Source organism: Phyllobates terribilis, unplaced genomic scaffold (genome assembly GCF_046119375.1).
Source record: "Phyllobates terribilis strain yellow unplaced genomic scaffold, ASM4611937v1 Scaffold_9__5_contigs__length_417890890, whole genome shotgun sequence".
Lineage (NCBI taxonomy): Eukaryota > Metazoa > Chordata > Amphibia > Anura > Dendrobatidae > Phyllobates > Phyllobates terribilis.
The window spans coordinates 144,316,375-144,339,182 of NW_027362769.1; the positions used below are offsets into that span (position 1 = coordinate 144,316,375).

The 22,808-nt window shown below is 44.8% G+C and overlaps 1 protein-coding gene across 3 annotated transcripts in view; it reads right to left on the reverse strand.

The window, feature by feature from the left end:
* GPD2 (glycerol-3-phosphate dehydrogenase 2) overlaps positions 1–22,808 on the reverse strand; it is a 310,532-nt gene that overhangs the window by 260,334 nt on the left and 27,390 nt on the right. For all 3 annotated transcript variants that reach the window (XM_073647152.1, XM_073647151.1, XM_073647153.1), the window contains exon 2: positions 10,443–10,550. In XM_073647152.1, coding sequence (XP_073503253.1) covers positions 10,443–10,541 — 99 coding nt within the window. In that variant the 5' untranslated portion in view covers positions 10,542–10,550. The remainder of the gene's footprint in view (positions 1–10,442; positions 10,551–22,808) is intronic.

A 22,808-nucleotide genomic window follows, 5' to 3' on the forward strand; every position in this document is an offset into this window, starting at 1 on the left:
GCAGAGATGTAGGGACGTGTAGATGAAGACTGTAGTTGGATGGTTCTGCATTATGTGGCTTTAACTTACCCTAAACTATGGAAGTTTAATAGAATGTTGACCCAAGATGAGCAAATCGGATCCTGGTGAAGAGGTCAGGTCAGTATTCCATGTCTGCTGGACCGGAGCCCTGTGAGCTTCCTCCTACCTGCTGGCATCCGTGGCTCCTCTTTTGATTAGCCGACCTTGTGGGAGGTCATCGTTGGGGTATAACCCACACTACGTCGCGCCAGGCCTGCTCATCAAAAGAGGAACCACAGATGCCAAAAAGTAGGCGATGGTTGGCCAGGTCAGTATTCCATGTCTGCTGGTTCGGAGCCCTGTGAGTTTCCTACTACCTACTGGCATCCGTGGCTCCTCTTTTCATTAGCCAACCTGGTGGGATGTCATCGTTGGGGTGTGACCCACATGACGTCGTGCCAGGCCTGCTAATCAAAAGAGGAACCACGGATGACAGAAAGTAGGAGATGGTTGGCTAGGTCAGTATTCCGTGTCTGCTGGACCGGAGCCGTGAGCTTCCTCCTACCTACTGGCATCTGTGGCTCCTCTTTTGATTAGCCAACCTGATGGGAAGTCATCGTTGTGGTGTGACCCAAACGACGTCGCGCCAGGCCTGCTAATCAAAAGAGGAGCCACGGATGCCAGAAAATAGGAGATGGTTAGAAAACTGACTTGGTTGCTAGACCAGGGCGTTGCGAATTTATTTGCTCGCTCATGACCTTATAAAATGACAGTGAAATACCCCATTAGTCATTTCATGCCCATTCTATCATCATAGTTTATCTACAAAATTTGTCCACACTATGGGCCCGATTCAACAAAGCTTTCCTGACAGCATTCTAGCTTAAAAAGTTTTGAAAAGTTGCAAAGTTTTGGCATAATGAGCGACTGTGCTAAAATTTTGTGACTTATGACATTCTGATGCCATTTTTGCATGGCTTTGACAAAGTTGGTGGATCTGAGGCATGGCAAATCCGGGCTCATCAAATTCAAGCAGAGCTGCGATTTTCTTTATGCCACAAGTCTTACTCCAGCACATACAACTGTCATAGATAAAGATAATGAAATCTTTTCAAATACAAATTTTTCCCGAATCGCAAGTACCCCAAAAAGCAGGGCTGTGGAGTCAGTGTCCATTTTGGTGGAGTTGGAGTCATAGCCCATTTTGGTGAAGTCGGTATAAAATGGACGGACTGAAACTCCTAAAATATATAATAAATTGGGTACAGTAGTTCAATGCAGCTTGTGGGGAATATATTTTTCCATAAGAATTTGGGAAAGTTCTGAAATGTCCTATAAAGGTCTGTCCTATTCCTAATCTAAGGGTCTAGACTTTTAGCTGACATAAATCTGTGCTACAGTAAATTTATCACTTAAACATGAGCCGTGTATGAGGGAGTCGGAGTCGTTGAGTCGGAGTCAGAGTCATGTTAATTGAGGAGTTGGAGGTTTGGCTTACCGAATCCACAGCCCTGCCAAAAGGTATAACACTTTGAGGTCTCCTAAGACTGTACCCAACTCAAGCTCTTTAATGCAAACTCAGCCATAGTCATTTCAAAGTGTCCTCAATAGTGATGAGCGAGCACTAAAATGCTCGGGTGCTCGATGCTCGGGTCGAGCACATTGGAATACTCGGGTGCTCGACCGAGCAACGAGCCCAATGTAAGTTTATGGGAAACTCGAGCATTTTTCAGGCGGCTCCCCCCGGCGGTCTGCAGAGGGCCTAAAAATTGCCCAAATCGATGGGAACAGTGCTCAAATGGCATGGAAACAGCATGGGGAAGACCCCTGGAAGCATTTCTGACTCCCAGGTCACTTCAGTCAACAACGATGTCAGAGGTATTACGCCACTTTTACGGACTCAGACTTGTATATAAAGCAAAATAAATAACCAAAAACAAAAATGCTCCTCCACACCTTGGCCTATGTTCACACGTAGCGTTTTTGATGCGTTTTTTCACTTTTGCACTGCTTTCAACCGTGACAAATGCATTCACCAGGAAATGTCATTTTAACATTTTACAACCTTATCTGGCCATGTGGTGTGTGCGATATCATCAGACACATCGTGTTTCATTTATGAAGGAGGGACTCTGAAAGTCACAAAGCCTATTTTTATAGGGCCATCAGGCGGCCTTTATTATTCTTAAAGGACCAGCAGCCGGCCCTCACTATTATTAGAGAGCCATCAGCCGGCTATGTTTTATTGTTCCCATTACTAAAGAGTGGGTCTCCTATACTGTTATTGCGTATGCAGTGAGTGCCAGGGCTGCCCAAAATTTGGATGCACCCCAATACCCATTTGAAGAGACTTAGAGGAGGGCCTCCTGAAAACAATGTTCCCATTATTAGGAAGTAGGTCTCCCATTGTGTTTGCCTATGCAGTGAATCCAAGGGTTGCCAAAAATTTGGAGGATGGTACATATGTCTGACATCCATGTCCACTCCTGAGGTCTTATGTGTGGAGTCTGAATTGAATACAGACGGCCTTGTTGATGCTGGTAGCCAACAACTGCCCTCTTCTGCTCACACATACTTCCCAACATCTGCAGTGTAGAGTTCCAAAGCGTGGGGACATCACACACCAGTCGGTGAGCCGGAAGCTGCAAACGCTGCTGAAACACGGCAAGGGCGGTGGAAGCTGTAGCTGACTTTCTAAAATGGGCACACAGGCGGCGAACATTAACAAGCAGATCCGGCAGCTCCGGGTAGGATTTGAGAAACCGCTGAACCATGAGGTTAAGCACATGAGCCAGGCATGGTACGTGTGTGAGCAAGCCTCGCCTCAGAGCCGCCACCAGGTTCTGGCCATTGTCACACACGACCATGCCGGGCTGTAGGTTCAGCGGTGTGAGCCACAGATCTGCCTGCTCTTTCAGAGCTGTCCACAACTCTGCAGCATTGTGCGGTTTGTCACCTAAGCATATTAGCTTCAGCACAGCCAGTTGCCGCTTGGCCGAGGCAGTGCTGCAGTGCCTCCAGCTCGTAACTGATGTGGTCATTTCGGAGATGGAGGCTAAAGAGGAGGAGGAGGCTGAGGAGGATGAGGTGCAGGAGCTGTAGAACGTGGGGGCAACCCCGATTGACCTAGGGCTCGCAATCCTTGGCGTCGGGAAGACGTGTTCCGTCCCAAGGTCCGACTGGGTCCCGGCTTCCACTATGTTAACCCAGTGTGCCATCAGCGAGATGTACTGTCCCTGCCCACAAGCACTTGTCCACGTGTCCGTGGTTAGGTGGACTTTCCCGGTAACTGCGTTGTTGAGGGCACGGCTAATGTTTTGGGATGTGTAATGCGGGATGGCACACCGGGAGAAATAGTGGCGGCTGGGGACAGAGTACCGAGGGATGGCCGCCGCCATCAGGTTGCAGAATGCTTCCTTCTCCACGAGCCTAAAAGGCAACATTTCGAGCGCAAGCAGTCGTGAAATGTGAGAATTTAGTAGTGTGGCCTGTGGGGCGTTGGCTGCGTATTTGCGCTAGCATTCCAAGGACTGGGGTATGGACAACTGAACACTGCGCTGGGACAAGGACATGGACATGGACGTGCTTCCTGATGCTGCTACTTGAGAGTGTGCAAAGACAGGTGCAGGGCAGGAGGCATCTTCGCATGCACCATGAACAGGGGATTGGCTTGCATGCACAACAGCAGAAGAAGCAATGGTGCCACCCGCAGCCACTGTTCCTGGACCCTGGGGTTCGGCCCACAAAGTCAGGTACTTTGCTGCCATGTGCCTGATCATGCTGGTGGTGGTCAGGCTGGTCGTTTTGCCACCCCTGCTGATGCTGGCCTGGCAGGTGGTGCAAATAGCCTTTTTGGGGTTATCGGCAGAGTCTTTAAAAAAAAAAAAAAAAGACTCGGGAAGACCTAATAGTTGTACTGGCAAATTCCTTCGTGTTGGTGTTACGGGGAATGGTAGCCTGCGGCCACCACACTGCTTCTTCCTGCCTGTTGGGGTGCTCTGACTCCCTCCCCCTGTGTGCTGCAAGTCTTCCTGCCAGGTTGGATCAGTTACTATATCATCCACCACCTCGTCTTCCACTTCCACACCCTGGTCCTCCTCCTGACTTTCAGGCAATTGTGTCTCATCATCGTCCACCTCTTGTGACACTTTCCCACCATCGCCTTCCTGTGACCGTGGCTGCTCAAATATTTGGGCATCGCTACATGCGATCTCCTCTTGCCCCGCTTCAAGTGGACCGGGCGAGAGGCCCGAATCTATAAATGAAAAAGTGAACAGCTCTTCAGAGTGTCCAAGTGTGGGATCAGTTGTCTCTGGGTACTCGGCATAGTGGGAGGAAGGAGGGTCAGGGTGAGGAATATGCGGTCCAGACTCACGGCTACTGACACTTGACCATGTGGAAGACAGGGTGGTGGTGGTCGTGGCTAAGTGACTGGAAGCATTATCCGCTATCCAACCAACAACCTTTTGACACTGCTCTGGGTTCAATAGTGGTGTGCTGCGGTCCCCTAGGAATTGGGACAGGAAGGTCGGGCGAGAAGATGTGGGTGTTTGTTGTGGCACAATTTCAGCTTGCCCACGGCCTTGTCCTCGGCCTCTGCATGCACCATCACCATCACGTCCAGTTCCCCATCCCTTGCCACGTGCCTTGCCCATTTTAAATGGAGAACAATATCTTCCACACTCGCTACAAATGACTGAGTTTGGAGAGAACTTATATGTGATCCGTGTGACGGAGAAAACACAGTTTTAAATACCTGGCCTGTAGGTAGCTATTTTGAACAGCAAACTGGCGTCAATTGCTTCACTGACACACTGAAACAAATTTTTAATGGAGGCCAGAAATGGCAGTATTTCCTGAAAACGTATATGTGATCCGTGTGACGGAGAAAACAGTTTTAGATAGCTGGATTTCTAGCACTGTAATATGGAAAGGACCTGGTTGTATTCTGCAGTGCCAACAAGCAAATGGCGCAGAAAAACAGTGTTCTCTGGATTGCTTTTTAAGCAAATAATGAGGATTAAGATCCAAAAAAAATTATTCCTGGCCCCTGAGACCTGGGCCTTTGTCTAGAAATGTCTAACAGCAGCAGAAGGCAGAATTGGAATGGAGCCTCTCGTGCTATATGCACTGCAGTCTGCTATATACACCGCCTGCCTATACACCCTGCCTGCCTAATATCTCTGCAGATGGATTAGTCCTCAGAAGGACTGTTTGTTGAGATGGATATGTGTAATGTACAGTTTTTCTCCCTACACTACCTAATACACAAGCAAATCTCTCCCTAACACAGCAGCAGCTCTCCCTACTCTGCCTGATTGCGGCGTGACTGTGACGAGCATGGCGGCGCCAGGTCCTGATTGGCTGTGCTATATCATGTGATCCAACAGCTAGAAGTCATTACAATGAAACTAACATGGCCGTGCCCCAGATCATTCAATGATTCTCTGGCTGATGCAATATTCTGCAATGTATAAAATGGAATCAATCAGGCCATTTTTGGCGTTCGTGCAAAAAAAAAAAAAAAAAGTTTCACATTTTTGGGATTCAACAAATTTCCAAAACTTTGACAAATTCGATTTGCATAAAATTGATTGGCTCTTCTCTAGTCATAGAAAGTCTGAGGGGCTCCTGTAAAAGGGAAGAATTGACCTATCAAACAAGTACCTGACTCTCAAATGCGCTTGGAAGGGGCATGCAGGAGGCATTGAAGGGTGTGTGACAAGGAAAGGAGCTTGGCCTCATACACTACTGTCCTTATGCTTCTAGAATCCTAAGCATAAAAGTTGGTAAGTATGCTGTATGCGAAGGGGCATAACATTCGCGTTCGCAGAGGGTACAACCACAACTTGGCCCATGTGGGAGGGGGACCCGCCGACACTAATGCCTATTTCAGCTGGAATCGAGTCCAAGGATGCACAATCAGCTGAACTGTATTGTGGCGCAGAGACCCGCCGGGTAAATGCACCGCAATACACACTGCCAGCCAGAGGCCAGCTGGTGACGTCACCATGTCAGTCACAGGCAGAGCATAGCAGTGATGTCATCCATCACGCCAAGGTCAGCTGCTGGCCTCTACGCCAGCTATAGAGAAGGACGGCGTGCGTTGTGGGAGCGGGGTGTTTTTAGATGTGTTAGAGAACAGCAGCAGAACGGGAAGCATTATTATAGGATGGGCCCAGGAGCTGGGACATTACAGCATACCACGATATGGTCAAGGATGGGGACATTATTACTGGTAGGGGCCCAGGATGGGGGATATATACATTACTGGAAGGGGTCCAGGATGGGGGATATATTTTACTGGAAGGGGTCCAGGATGGGGGATATATTTTACTGGTAGGGGCCCAGGATGGGGGATATATTTTACTGGTAGGGGCCCAGGATGGGGGATATATATTACTGGAGGGGGTCCAGGATGGGGGATATATTTTACTGGAAGGAGTCCAGGATGGGGGATATATTTTACTGCTATGGGCCCAGGATGGGGGAGATATATTACTGGAAGGGGTCCAGGATGGGGGATATATTTTACTGGAAGGGGTCCAGGATGGGGGATATATATTACTGGAAGGGGCCCAGGATGGGGGATATACATTACTGGAAGGGGCCCAGGATGGGGGATATATATTACTGGAAGGGGCCCAGGATGGGGGATACATATTACTGGAAGGGGCCCAGGATGGGGGATATATATTACTGGAAGGGGCCCAGGATGGGGGACATTAGTACAGGATGGAGAAGTGGTTAACATGATTGTCTTTATAGGATTTAGAACACTACAAGGGCCCATACATTTGACCAACATGGAGGTTCGGGCTCATGTCCAAATTTTTCACTGGGGCCCATCGGACTCTAGTTATGCCTCTGTGAATGGGCATATTGTAATAGTGTCTTGATCTTCCTCATCTGTCCCGAATTATATATAAATGAGTTATTTCTCTATTATACCTTCCCTTGGGGTGGAAACAATTTTGCAAGGAGAAGCAAATTAAGGCCCACTTTCTATAATGAGGGGCACAGGTAATAAAATATAGGGGTAGAGGGAATGCAAAACTCAATTTTCAGCTTTACCCGTAGCGCCTCTTTAATGTAATTGTGCTTGATCCTACCTTCTTTGCTGCAAATCATGACAGATTAAGTCACTTATACAGAAGGATTTTCATCGGCATGCTAAGATGTGACAACAAAACCGGGCACGCTTGAAAGGTTCTTTGAAGATCTGCACAAGGACCCGATTTCAACCACATATGAAAACATAATTGCGAAGAATACATTCAGGAATAAGAAATAATTGAAGTGCTTCATTTTTTCTTATCCAGATTTAAGCACCTTGTAAAACTCAACAAAAGTCTTTTCACTGATGAACCAACATGCCAGATTAGCCAATTAGAACACCTAATTAAAAGAACTTAATCATCTTGCAATAGTAAAACCACTTATCGCAGCATTAGTCTGAGTAAATCCCAGTATGACTTTCCCTGCACAACTTCTGTCATTTGATTAAAACAAACTACTTCATTATAGCCCCTATTCTTGATATTATAATCCAAGTGGCACTTCCTGTGATGAAATAAGTGTATTTCCCTTCCTCACAATTATTTAGATCAATACAATTAACAATAAAGGAGAATACAATGCTGCATCAAAAGAGCTCGCCCAATCAATAATGGGCAATTATAGAAACGTGCTCAGCCAGTTAATGCCGTCTACTATCAAAGCCGCCGAAAATTTCCCTTTAATTAAAGGAACGTCACACAAAGCGGAATAGCTCTGGTCTCCGAATAGAGCGGCGGATTTTTTAATTTAAGATTGTATCACTTTGTAATATTAAAACTACTTCTTACATACGGATTGCCTTATTTAATGTAAATTTTTACCCTTGAAATCCATTTATTACTGACCAGGTAATAATAAATGATTTATAAATATACAGCCATAAGAAAAACTAAGTATAACTTCTTTGGATTCTATGCTTTTATATATCAGGACAAAAAAATAAAAACATCTGGTCCTTTAAAAGTCTTTGAAAGCAAATATCTGCGCTCAAAAAGTGAAATAGAACAAAAAATAAAAAAATTAGGCAAATAGTATCTCAAATGACAAATTACACTGGGTAAATGAGGACTTCTCACCCTCACTCTTCAGCTCACCTATTGCAATAGGCTGATAATCAGATAAGCACACATCACAATTCACACTTCCACACCACTCCTCTTGCTGCTACCACTCGCCGTTTTAACATGCCAGCCCTGGGTGAAACACTAGTATACACACATACACTCAGCTTTCTTGAGCACTTGATAGGTACACTCTTCTTACCCTCTGGCAAACACAGGGTAATACAACTAAGCTATACTTTCCCTCTTCAAGGTTGTGGCTTTCCCTCTTCAAGGTTGTGGGTACGTTTAGAGCAGCAAGGAACAAGCTAAATAAAATTATAGATTCAAAATGCGGGAAAAAAAAAGGTGCAGTGCTTAAAAAGTTACAAAAAGATGTAATAACAAAAAGACATACATAAAAGGCAAAAACAGTATAAAACACAAAGGGATAAATGAAGGTGACTCTTACGATTAGATGGGGGGAGATTCTTTGCAAAAAGGGTCATCGCAGAAATTATGACCGATCTACAATTCACGTTGTCTCTCCTCGGTCTGACAATAAGTTTTTCTGGATGGGATGTTATAAAGGGGGTCCCATTCACACGCCTCACCCATCCTCCTGGTTAGGTGAGAGGAGGACAGCCAATCGTATGCACGGAGAGATGGAAGCAGGACCCAATTCTAATTTAGGTCATATTTTCCCACAGAAACCTTTGAGTGGAATAATATTGCCACCATATTTCCGAGCATACTTTCACCATCCTAGAGATATCAAACATGACTATTATATACCCAAACTTCAGGGTGATCGTACATTTCTGTGGTTTCCCAAGGCTGAAAATCCTGGAGATAGAAGCCACAGAAGCAATTACTGTCCCCCGGTAACCTACAAATCTATGAATGGTGTGGACATCAGATTATGATAATAATAAATGAATCAGATAGTACCAGGTATATGTTACTCTGAAATTCTGCAACATATTAAAGTAAAAAATACCTGGCTGCAATCGCTCAGCCAGTCCCTGATTGATGCTGCCCGTGGTTTGGGCAGTAGGAATCTAATGACAGGCTATTCCTAAAAGGTCTTCTTATTGGAATCCCCCATTATGAGACAAAGCTGCTAAGTAAGAGGGGGCAAAGGAATCTAATGACGGGTTTCCTTTAATCAAAAAGGTGTGGCTATTAAAGATTATTAAAAACGTGGTGTGAAACAATCCTGATACAAGTGTACAAGAAAAGAGCTACTGTCAGAAGGATCTTGACCAGCACTGTGGAGGTGTGCTGTGTTTACTGTGAAGGAAATAAAGAGATTGTATCTCTGTGAAGGAAGTGCTGCTGAAGTGCTTGCTAACAGAATGTTGCAAATATTAGCAAACTGTAGCCAGTGTTAGCTCATTGCTGCAAGCCATGGTTCCACCCTTGTTTAAGTCTGTTAACTATAAGGCTATGTGCCAACGATGCAGAAAAGCTCCGGATTTTTTCCTGAGCGTTTCTGCATCTCCCTGGCAGAAAAAAAACGCATGCGGATTGTACATGAATTTTTCCTGCCAGGGACAAGCGGATGTCAGAAGGTAGGTATAATGTATAATTTTTATTTTATTCTTTTTTTTTACAGGTTCTATGGTACCCGGGTCTGGAGGAGAGTCTCCTCTTCTCCAAACTCGGGTACCATCCGCACATTGAAACGTTTGGATTCCGCATGTACAGATCCAGTGATGCGGATTCCATGCGTTCCAATGCAAGTCAATGGCGACGAAAACGCAGCGCTTCCGCAAAATAATTGGTAGTGCTGCGTATTTTTCCGCAATGATAATCCGCAGCGGAAATTTCCGCAGCATGTACACAGCACATGCGGATTATCATTGGGGAACATGGCAGGCCTTCTACCAAGCATTTTTTAAGCTTTTCTGCAGCGGAATTGCCGCTGCAGAAACGCTTAAAAACCGCATAGTGTGCACACAGCCTTAAAGAGACATTGTAATCATCAAGCTCATTGGCTCCTCGTGAATTCTGTGTCAGAAAGATGGAGACCCAACCAATCAATGAAGAAATTACAGCAGAATACTGGATAAAAATGTGCTCTGGAGTTTAATGTCATAGGTAGACGAGGCTTACTCTGCACGAAGTTGTGCTGCATTGTATGTAATGCTTAATGTAAAGGGTGGGACTATGGAGGTGGGACGGATACAGTTTGATTGACAGGTCAGAACTTTGGTCCTGTTATAGAAGAACAATGGATACAGTATAAACAATTTCAAAAATGGTAATAGTTTTACTAAAAGTTTGTGTGCAGCAGATTTTGACCTGGATATCCCCTCTTATTTTAACTTTAGTCATTACCTTTTTCTTTTTGTCAGTCAGATGAGAAAGACCAAATACTGTCGCAACTGCACCCCCTCCAAGGACAAGTGTCCCTTGAATTACGTTCCGGAAAGCCATTTCTGCTCTCTAAAAGAAAATGTAAAAAAATATTAATAATGTACACTTAAATGGGGTGTCGCACATAGTCAACTCATATCCATAATGACACAGATGGGTGGTTTTTGACGCGCCCAAAAGATGGGGACTCGGCGCCCGGGCATTGCTGTTTGGTTTTGGGGAATGCCGCGGTGGCCGGCTCCCGGGCCGTACCCTGGGGTCACTCTTAAAAGCAAGAAATAATGGGGGAAAAGGTGTATGGGAAAGGGGAAAGCTCGTGACGCCACCCATGGGGTCTGGTGAGGATCACCAGCACTGCTACAGTCCTCGGAGGCCGGTGGTCTGGCAGCTTAGTTGGTGCGGCTCCCCACAGGTGGAGCGGGGCCTCAGGGCAGCGTAGGAGAGGGGATGCCAGACAGAGGGGACCCAGCCGGGTCAGGAGAAGAATAGGCACACTCACAACCGTTCACTTCAGTACCTTTACTGGTGGTGTTTCAGGCACGATCCAGGGCACTGTAGGGTGAAGGGTGCATATCGGGACTCTCCCCAGTGAGCGGGTGTGGGGCCTCCTGTTTCTTGCCTTTTCCTGATAAGTTTATGACCTGCCTGGAGCTAGGCCTAACTTAGTCTCTGTCTTGCACCGGCTGACCTGGTGGTAGGGCCTTCTGTTGGAGATCACCCTCCCCGGTCTCAGTGACTCCTGACCCTGGTATATCAGTCAGCTTTTGGTGTTCCTGGGACATGTAGTTCGCCAGGGGTTCCGGTTGTTTCTGCTGGTCCTAGAGATCCTTGCAGACACGGACCCGGTGTCCGGTAAATGGTTGTGGGGTGAGCTGGTTAAGCTCCTCTGCCCCCTATGTAGCTCGCTTACTCCACTTGCCTTCGGCCTCGCTCGGGGCCCTCACTAGGCTTCACACTGGCAGTAGGCCTCGCTGCTCTTCACCGCTCTTATGGCGTCGGCATGCCTTAGGCTCACTAACCTGAGCTCCCTGGGTCTAGGCTGGACTGGCAACTTCTCTGGCTGCAGCAGACTGACCTCCTCACAGACTAGACTGAACTGCCTAGCTCCACCTTCCCTTTTTATATCCCTATCCGGGCTCCCTCTGCTGGTCTGAGGTGGAAGGTGGAGGTGTGTGTATGCTATGAGGGCCTCTTGTGGAGGAATCCGTCCATGCACCCCTCTAGGATCTGTGGCACCAATGCGCAGCAGGGCGCCACATTTTCTAATTGGAATCCCCCATTATGAGACAAAGCTACTAAGTATGAGCTGCTTTGGCAGACCATGCCATTGGTTTGAATGGTTGGCACCTAATATTACATACATATTCATAAGTCCAAAAAAAAGCTTTCCCCAGTGATAGCAGCTGAATTTTTGGAGTTAACCGGTGACGATCTACTGATCGCTAGGACAGCTATCTTAAAAGGGATTTCCCACAACAGTCAACGGCTAGGTGGTTGCGCATGCACAGTGCCAAGGTCTACGAGATGTAGGTAGAAAGCCACATAAACGGCTGTTTTCACAAGCATGGAATGGAGCAGCGGGACACTTTCTTGGCCGCAAATTTACTCACGGTCCTTCTCACTGTGTTGTACGGAAGGAAGACCTCTAGACCACAATTCTAGTGATTTTTAGGTATCCCAGAGTAGAGTCCCCCAAAAAACAATGATGACTCTACAGAGATAGATGATATTAATAATGTCGAGCACACCAAGGATATAAAAGGGATCAGTCTCTCAATTACCAGTGAAAAGCCACATATAGCTTAGACATGGAGCCATCTTATTCCAGTACCTGCGTGACTTCCCTCTACATGTTCTATGTGCAGAATGTACTCACCAAGGAACTTTTCTAATTAGCAAATTCCATGCTACATATACATTACAGTGTAAGACTATGTCACTGTGCAGTTGTCCTTGTTGCTACATGGTGCCATATATATTATTTTCTTTAAAGGCTATAGACAAAACATGCAAAAAATGATTTTTACGTATGTTCACAGTTACCTTTAGTTATTGAAGTTGCAGTCTAACACTTAATTCCTTCATTCATTGTAACACTCCCTAACCCACATTTCAGATTCTCCTCTTGTAAGAGTATCTCTCCCAGCAATACAGGCTGGATGTGAGCTGCAGAGCAGGCTGTCAATCAAAGTGCTGGGGAGTGGTTACAGCCGTTATCACTGTATAGTGAGCGATGACTGGAAGCGAGCGGCTTCAGGGAGAATAAAACTTCCTTTACTTCCTGTAACCGCTGCTCTTGTAAGGCAGCCAGGCATTATTTAAACGCCATTTACCTTCAGATTACCACTAGATCAGCAGGTAAATGGCGTTTTTGGAGGTGACAGGTTCCCTTTCAAAAGCTGAAAAAGCGCCTTTAATCTTAACAATAGGTTATTTTCTTATGACGTCTCGCGGGGGTTTGTACAGAATTAGTAATAAAAATGACATAGAATCACCTGTTTATTTGCTCGCCACTTCAGAGATGCCTACAAGTCGTTCACTTGTCCTGCAGTGATAACGTTCTGCACAGGCAGATGTGACCCACACAGCTGATCACTGGCCTTAGCTGTGACATACTACTGGTGCAACCTATGCAGCAGCACAAGGGCCCAGGAGGTAAGGGGGCCACTACTACCCCCAAAGCAGGTGGAATTGTCCATTATGATGAGCTACTGGATGGCGAAGGGCCCATATATTGTTCTTGCACAGGGGCCCTTTTCTGTCCACGTTCACCACTGCTGTGATGTCTACATATGCAACACACTGCGATTAGTGATTGGCTGCAGCAATAATGTGTACACGTTCAGCAAGTCATTTCTGCTGGGCAATTAAATGACTGTTGGGGGACCACGAGAGTGCTGATGCTAAAGGGTTAAGACAGGAATATACCGTATTTTTTCAGATTATAAGACGCACTTCCCCCCCCCCCCCACCAAATTTAGGGAAGCCCACCACAGGGAAATAAATGGGAAGAGGACTCTGCTCACCGCCGACATCTTATGAAAGGCCAGAGCCCATGACCTCGCACTGCCGGGATACCCCACTTCTCCCAGCCCAGGGCCCGCAGCATCGCCCCACTACAGCACAGCCGGCCTTGCTTCCTTGGACCCCGCTCCACCGTAGCTACCCTCCCGGTAAGCTACCGGAAAATCGGATTATAAGACATGCCACCATTTTAGTTAAAAAAAAAAAATTTCCTCCCCAAAATTTGGGGTGCATCTTATGGTCTGGTAATAAGGTAAATACATATATATATATATATATATACATATATATATATATATATATATATATATATATATATATATATATATATATATACACACACACACATACGCACACTCCCAGCTTTTAGTACATTTTTTTGTTAAACCTCATATAAAATGTAATGATTCTTACACCCATTATTAAAAGGGGTTGTCCAGGCTTGGAGTCATTACTTTCCAATTGACCCAGCCTTCTTGTTAATTTGCATTTGGTGGGTTAACAAGTAGAGGAGGAGAACGTGGTGGATGAAACTACAGAGGGTTAGTTACCATGAAAACCTCTGGAAAGTATTTGCAGACACAAAAGTTTAGCCTTTTTAAAAAAAAAAAAAAAAAAAAAACTGTTTGCAAAGTTTCTTCATTTAATTTTGTCAGATCCAATAAAGAATTTAAAAAAAATAAAAATAAATAAATAAAAGGTGAAGGAAAGCCTGGCGTCCTGTCACTGAGGACATCACCAGTCATGGAGTATCATTAGAAGCCTGCTGTGTTTTTCTTTGCTATTAATATTTCCCCTGAAGTCTATGACTGCCAAGGCCAACAGGTTCATCTACGCATTTTCAGGTTCTGCTCCGAGAACGAATCGCTTTTATTTATTACGTAGATTTATTACCGCGTTCTCCAGCCAAATGACATGTTGGGCCGAAGAGCAAACACTGCGCTATTAATGTTCGTGGTGGAGCAGCTTCACGTCTCACCTCAGATTCTGTTTGCTACCGTATGAAATTTTGGATAGGGTAAAAAACAGGCTGATTTTTAAAAAAAAAATAATAATAAAGACGTCAAAGTGGTGAAAACTCTGGGAATTTAAAGAGCTTTTACGGCACAAGAGTTCCTCCTGCAGCCATAAGTGTAAAAATAATCTCAAGCACCTATAGCCCCAGTCATCCTGCGTGAAGAATAGAATGCAAAATGGACAGTAAAGACTGGCACACCTCGGAGAAAGGGGCAATATGAAAGTAGCAGTGATGGGTAGTATCTTTGCACTAATGAGGGGCAGCATGTCTAAACATTGTGTGTACAAATTGAGATTTTGGTTTGGCTTTAATCCCAAGTCATATTGCATATTGACTTTTAGGATGGCAGGTTCCAATAGGTGACGCTAGAGTTCTGGTACCCTTCCTCTTTGAAGAGACAATTTGCATATTTAATTTCCCAGAAGAGCATGCATGGCTTATAAGTCTCCTCACTCTGACATGCCAAGCTTAGCTTGTCACTCTCCACAAGGAGAAAGGTTACCCCTTAGACCATAATAATGGGGGTAATTTAACTTGATGACTCCATTAGTGAACTCTACTTTGTGTAGAAGACTATAATCATTTTCTTTAAAAACTTTCTTCAGAATATTTCCCTTATAATAAAAATGTTATTTTCTCACAGTAGTTCTCCTAGACTGTCATACTGATTACTTATACTTAGGATCAAGTCAAGAATGGGAGATGGCTTGTAGTACCATTTTTTGGCCACTACACTAAGGATGGAGCTATGACACTTCTGGTGCACCATACTCCATTCAATCAGCTGATCGTCAGTGGGCCAGAGATTGGACCCCACCAATCCTATGTTAACGGCTTATCGTAAATTTCTTGAAACCCACATATGACAAGTTAGTCAGAATTTTTTATTTTTCACAAAGATCACCTTGAAATAATATTTATTATGTGCACTTGTTATAGTAATGGGGTTATCCACTTTAGGAAAACACCTTCTGTAGTAGCTTGAAAAATGTTGATGCAACCATTACCCATCCTACCACTTCAAGGAATCTGTTACCAGGTTTTTACAACCTAATCTGAGAGCAGTATGATGTAGGGACAGAGACCCTGATTCCAGCAAACTATTACTTATTGGGCTGCCTGCTCTAGTTTTGATAAAGTCACAGTTTTATCAGCAGGAGATTATCACTATAGGATGAGTAAACAACCAAGGTGGGCAGTGGCTTGTTTAAGGGGTGGTCCGACACACAAATTAATTTTCATCCTAAATCCCTATCTATTTAGTGCTATTTAATCTAAACTATTGTCCAATATACTTAAATAAAAAAATACCTATCCTTCCATAACTACACTAACTGCTTTTCTTTTTCTATTTTTCCCCTACTTTCCTTTTGAAGCATCCTTTGAGAATTCCAGTGCATGCTGGGATACTCCATCAAAGTGTCAACAGGGGGCATAACAGTCATAGGTGACCTTCATTTCAGGGACTGGGCTAGTCCCTGCATGATGTGCACTATGCGATGTGCATAATGACAGTGCGCTCTCCGTTGCTGGCTTAAATCAGCAGTAACAAGTTGGCAGGAGAGCGCACTGTCAGTGTGCGTTGTAAGACTACCTGGTGTGCTGAAACCAACGCCACCCCCACAAGTGACATCTCTTGCAGGAATGGGGCTTGTCTCTGCATGCCCGGCATTCTGACACCATGTACTGACAGTGCGCTCTGGTGCCGGCTGATCTGAGCTAGCAACAGAGAGCGCACTGTCACTGTGCACATGATGCAGGGACTAGCCCAGCACTTGAAATAAAGGTCATCAATGACTCTTCATTTCAGGGAGAGAGCAAAGGCTGTGGCAGTGACCACAGCCTTTGTCCCCTAATGACACTTTGTTTGAGTATCCCAGCATGCACTGTAATTCTCAAGCTAAGTGTCATCAAAAAGGAAGTGGGGGGGGGGAGCAGTTAGAAAGTGTAGTTAGGGAAGAATAGTAAATTTTTAATGCACTTCTATAATAAAAAAAGTTTACATTATGGCATTAAACAAATAGGGATTTAGGGTGAAAATGAATTTGTACGTCACACCCCCCCTTTAAGTGCTCTATTATGCTTGGAGCACTTAACACTTTATTTGCACATGAATGAAAATGCTAATTACTTGGGAATGCAGCAGCAGATAGAAGATATAAAGATGTCAATGAAAATTTAATTTCAAAGGCCTGCATGCCCAAGTATGCAGATTGGGAAGGGGGGGGGATGGGGCTATCTTACTGACAAGATGGGGCTATTCCCTTTAAGTGTCTTCCAAATCCCTGTTCTTCCCCAGTCTATTTGTCTTTAGCTATATTGAAATCAGAACAAAAAGTAAGCAATATATTTCTGCTATCAATAATACTGAAGGCAGGAAAATAGACTGGGGTAAAGCAGAGTTATGGAAAGGACTTACATGCAAAAAAACATTTTATAGGAGCAAAGACAAATTCCCTAATAAAGTGATTTGCAAAAGTTTCATAACTTTTCATACTGGACAAAATTAAAGTTAAGCTGCTCTTTAATTTGTTTTATTATTTATTATCTTTATTAAAAAAAATAAAATCAGTAATCTTGCAATTTTGACAGTGTCCGCTGGGGCTATTTCAGACTCCTACTTGCTGTTTACAGCAGTTTCCTTATCAGCAGAGGCAGGGTTGACCGATTGGCACAATGGGTGGCAGGTGCTGCTGTACAGAGAAAGACAACACAATCAGCGCTGCAGCCACTCTTTCCTAGGATTAGTTAGGGTCCTATATACAGACCCCTGTTGCTCACCAAGTTATGCCATATCCACGCGCCTTCACTTTATAAGAATACTCTTTAATTCTACTAATAATACATTTGCATTTGTTCTGCCTTTGCACTGAACAGTCGCATCTGTACCTGGAGTGAACTGGTCTTTTCTACATTCATGCTCATTCATCCTGTATATTTAGATGGAAAACAGGTTTGAAGGACAAATATGAAGAAACCAATCACGTCTACAGGTGCGGCTTCTTTTTTTTTTTTAATGGCTAATCAAAATTGGTAATATTTGCAAAGTACGGTAAAATAGAGCATATTTTTCCAACAGATACAACATTTTAGAGCAGTCAGACTTCTCCAAGAACCGGTAGATTTTCACACTGTCACTAGAGGTGGAGGCTGAGCCTCCGGTTTGTCCTCACTGCATAAACAAAGGGAAGAGGAATCGCAAAGCAGCGGCGGTCGAGCACGTGTGTTGCTGGTCCATGCAATTTCTACAGGTCTTGTATTGCTCGATCGCTGTCGATTCTAAACTCATCGTTTCATGCAGTGAAGAGGAACCGGGGGCACGGACTCCGTTCTATTGATTTACTGGGTCACTAACATTGGGGCCCCCCACTGATCAGACATGTACACTGCTCAAAAAAATAAAGGGAAATCAAACTTCTGCAAAATCAAACTGTCCACTTAGGAAGCAACACTGATTGACAATCAATTTCACATGCTGTTGTGCAAATTGAATAGACAATAGATGGAAATTATTGGCAATTATCAAGACACCCTCAATAAAGGAGTGGTTTTGCAGGTGGGGACCACAGACCACATCTCAGTACCAATGCTTTCTGGCTGATGTTTGGTCACTTCTGAATGTTGGTTGTGCTTTCACACTCGTGGTAGCATGAGACGGACTCTACAACCCACAGAAGTTGCTCAGGTAGTGCAGCTCATCCAGGATGGCACATCAATGCGAGCTGTGGCAAGAAGGTTTGCTGTGTCTGTCAGCGTAGTGTCCAGAGGCTGGAGGTGCTACCAGGAGACAGGCCAGTACACCAGGAGACATGGAGGGGGAAGTAGGAGGGCAACAACCCAGCAGCAGGACCACTACCTCCGTCTTTGTGCAAGGAGGAACAGGAGGAACACTGCCAGAGCCCTGCAAAATGACCTCCAGCAGGCCACAAATGTGCATATGTCTGCCCAAAAGGTTAGAAACCAAGAAGGTGGTATGAGGGCCCAGCGTCCACAGATGGGGGTTGTGCTCACAGCCCAACACCTTGCAGGACGCTTGGCATTAGCCACAGAACACCAGGATTGGCAAAGTCGCCACTGGCGCCCTGTGCTCTTCACAGATAAAAGCAGGTTCACACTGAGCACATGTGACAGAGTCTGGAGACGCCGTGGAGAGCGATCTGCAGCCTGCAACATCCTTCAGCATGACCGATTGGCAGTGGGTCAGTAATGGTCTGGGGTGGCATTTCTTTGGAGGGTCGCACAGCCCTCCATGTGCTCGCCAGAGGCAGCCTGACTGCCATTAGGTACCGAGATGAGATCCTCAGACCCCTTGTGAGACCATATGCTGGTGCGGTTGGTCCTGGGTTCCTCCTAATGCAGGACAATGGCAGACCTCATGTGACTGGAGTGTGTCAGCAGTTCCTGCAAGATGAAGGCATTGAAGCTATGGACTGGCCCGCCCGTTCCCCAGACCTGAATCCGATTGAGCACATCTGGGACATCATGTCTCGCTCCATCCACCAATGTCACGTTGTACCTCAGACTGTCCAGGAGTTGGCGGATGCTTTAGTCCAGGTCTGGGAGGAGATCCCACAGGAGACCATCCGCAACCTCATCAGGAGCATGCCCAGGCGTTGTAGGGAGGTCATACAGGCACGTGGAGGCCACACAATACTGAGACTCATCAGGAGCATGCCCAGGCATTGTAGGGAGGTCATACCGGCACGTGGAGGCCACACACAATACTGAGCCTCATTTTGACTTGTTTTAAGGACATTACATCAAAGTTGGATCAGCCTGTGGTGTGTTTTTCCACTTTAATATTGGGGGTGACTCCAAATCCAGGCCTCCATTGGTTAATAAATTTGATTTCCATTGATGATTTTTGTGTGATTTTGTTGTCAGCACATTCAACTTTGTACAGAACAAAGTATTCAATGAGAATATTTCATTCATTCAGATCTAGGATGTGTTATTTCAGTGTTCCCTTTAGTTTTTTTGAGCAGTGTATATATTATGCTATGGAAAGGTGATAGAGGTTATTTGTTGAAAGACTCCTGTGAAGGGCTTCCTTATCGTTAAGTTTTAATAAATCAATAATGTTCGTATGGTCACTTTGGAAATGGTCCTGCTCCTGGGACAACGATATTGAGAGTCCAACTGTCCACCTAAATCCACTGAAGTTACAAAAGGCGCCAGTTTCTTCAACAACGTTTATTAAGATGGAAAAACGCCTGGATGAACTATGGAAAGTGTGTGCCAGATTTATAAGGAACTGCAGAAATAATATTAAATACTTGTAGTATCTGAGTTTTTTCCCCCTTTAAAGCAGGGAACATCCCAATAATGAAGGAGGGGAAGCCGAGGGAAAATAAATTCCTGCAGATTCCCTCTCTGTCAATAACCAACTACGAACTCTTGGACTTATAGGACTAAGAAGTACGCTGTCAAAATCCTGTAAAATTTCGTCTGATAACATATAGCAATCATAAAAAAAATAGGGAAGGCGAAGAGGAAGACCAGCAACCCAATGGCTTGATACTATCAAGATAACGGCGGAGAAGACCCTGGTGGACCTACAGTGGTTGCCAAAAGTATTGGCACCCCTGCAATTCTGTCAGATAATACTCAGTATCTTCCTGAAAATGATTGCAATCACAAATTCTTTGGTATTATTATCTTCATTTAATTTGTCTTCAATGAAAAAACACAAAAATAATTGTCCTAAAGCCAAATTGGATATAATTCCACACCAAACCTAAAAAAGGGGGTGGACAAAAGTATTGGCATTGTTTGAAAAATCATGTGATGCTTCTCTAATTCGTGTAATTAACAGCACCTGTAACTTACCTGTGGCACCTAACAGGTGTTGGCAATAACTCACACTTGCAGCCAGTTAACATGGATTAAAGTTGACTCAACCTCTGTCCTGTGTCCTTGTGTGTACCACATTGAGCATGGAGAAAAGAAAGAAGACCAAAGAACTGTCTGAGGACTTGAGAAACCAAATTGTGAGGAAGCATGAGCAATCTCAAGGCTACAAGTCCATCTCCAAAGACCTGAATGTTCCTGTGTCTTCCGTGCGCAGTGTCATCAAGAAGTGTAAAGCCCATGGCACTGTGGCTAACCTCCCTAGATGTGGACGGAAAAGAAAAATTGACGAGAGATTTCAACGCAAGATTGTGCGGATGGTGGATAAAGAACCTCGACTAACATCCATACAAGTTCAAGCTGCCCTGCAGTCCGAGGGTACAACAGTGTCAACCCGTACTATCCGTCGGCGTCTGAATGAAAAGGGACTGTATGGTAGGATACCCAGGAAGACCCCACTTCTTACCCCGAGACATAAAAAAGGCAGGCTGGAGTTTGCCAAAACTTACCTGAGAAAGCCTAAAACGTTTTGGAAGAATGTTCTCTGGTCAGATGAGACAAAAGTAGAGCTTTTTGGGAAAAAGCATCAACATAGAATGTACAGGAAAAAAAAGAGGAATTCAAAGAAAAGAACACGGTCCCTACAGTCAAACATGGCGGAGGTTCGCTGATGTTTTGGGGTTGCTTTGCTGCCTCTGGCACTGGACTGCTTGACCGTGTGCATGGCATTAAGAAGTCTGAAGACTACCAACAAATTTTGCAGCATAATGTAAGGCCCAGTGTGAGAAAGCTGGGTCTCCCTCAGAGGTCATGGGTCTTCCAGCAGGACAATGACCCAAAACACACTTCCAAAAGCACTATAAAATGGTTTGAGAGAAAGCACTGGAGACTTCTAAGGTGGCCAGCAATGAGTCCAGACCTGAATCCCATAGAACACCTGTGGAGAGATCTCAAAATGGCAGTTTGGAGAAGGCACCCTTCAAATATCAGGGACCTGGAGCAGTTTGCCAAAGAAGAATGGTCTACAATTCCAGCAGAGCATTGTAAGAAACTCATTGATGGTTACCGGAAGAGGTTGTTCGCAGTTATTTTGGCTAAAGGTTGTGCAACCAAGTATTAGGCTGAGGGTGCCAATACTTTTGTCTGGCCCATTTTTGGAGTTTTGTGTGAAATGATCAATGATTTGATTTTTGCTTCATTCTCTTTTGTGTTTTTTCCTTGCAAGCAAATTAAACGAAGATAATAAGACCAAAGAATTTGTGATTGCAATCATTTTCAGGAAGAAACTGAGTATTATCTGACAGAATTGCAGGGGTGCCAATACTTTTGGCCACCACTGTATCTAGGCTGCACAAGATCAATCTTCCTACAGAACGTTGATCCATCAAGTCACCATGGTTCGAGCTTGAGCAGAAGGCCATTAAAATAAAAAAATGTTAAAAAAAAAAAAAAGAGGGAATTGCTCTTTATGCACGTTATAAGACTGACGTAAGCCATGTCTCCACACCGGCCCCTTCTCAATAAGTTGCATTTCAATGCCAGTCAGTGACTGTGAAAAGATTTAGAGGCCCCACTAAGCCGCTGGATACAGAAATGGAAATCTGGCATGGATTCAGCGCTCACAGACAAAGTGTGGCTTTGTACACTTGTCCCATGCCCGAGGTGAACCGTGCAAGTAAAACTTTGTGGTTAGGACAAGGCAAAAAACCATGACAGCTGGTATCTGTCGTAGAACAGTAGGGCAGGAAGCCAGGGAGGAAATCATTGCAAGCCCCTGTGTTGTGCTCTCTTAGGTCCCGTGGTTGCTGCGGGCGTCTCACCTAGAAATGTTCTGCTTCCTCCAGGATGCCATTAGTCTGATCCAGCTCATTACGTAGGAGCATTGTTTTCGCGTCTGTGGTCTGGGGCGGCAGGCCTGGTAATTCTGACCCAATTGTGGTTTCGGGAAGATCCAGAATCGTACCTTGAGAGCAGAGTCACTGACGTAATGAGCACTACATGTCTCACGTAGTGACTAACAGTCTGAATTTGACCATGTACCTATCACACATTTTCTATCCTGCGTAATGCACTTTGGTCATAGAAAAAGAAAAAAAAATCTGAAGTGGGCAAGGAAGGGAACGCTGTACAGAAGTCTGTCTGAGTCACAGAGATGGTGAACAGTGATACCGTCTGTGATGTGCTGGTCTTTCCTCAGACCGGCCCTCTGGGGCAGACAATGCAGTTAAATGTAACATCGACCAAACAATTGTGACTCAATCTCGGCTCATTTCATCCATCTACTTCTCCAAACCTACATTTTTTTTAAAAAAAAAAATATCAGATCAGTAGAAAACATCAAAAAGTTCTCCACCTTAAAGCCTTGCATCACCTACTACTCAGAGAGGGCGGTGAAATTTTCTCTCGCCTCCACCTTAAAATGACACATTAACTTT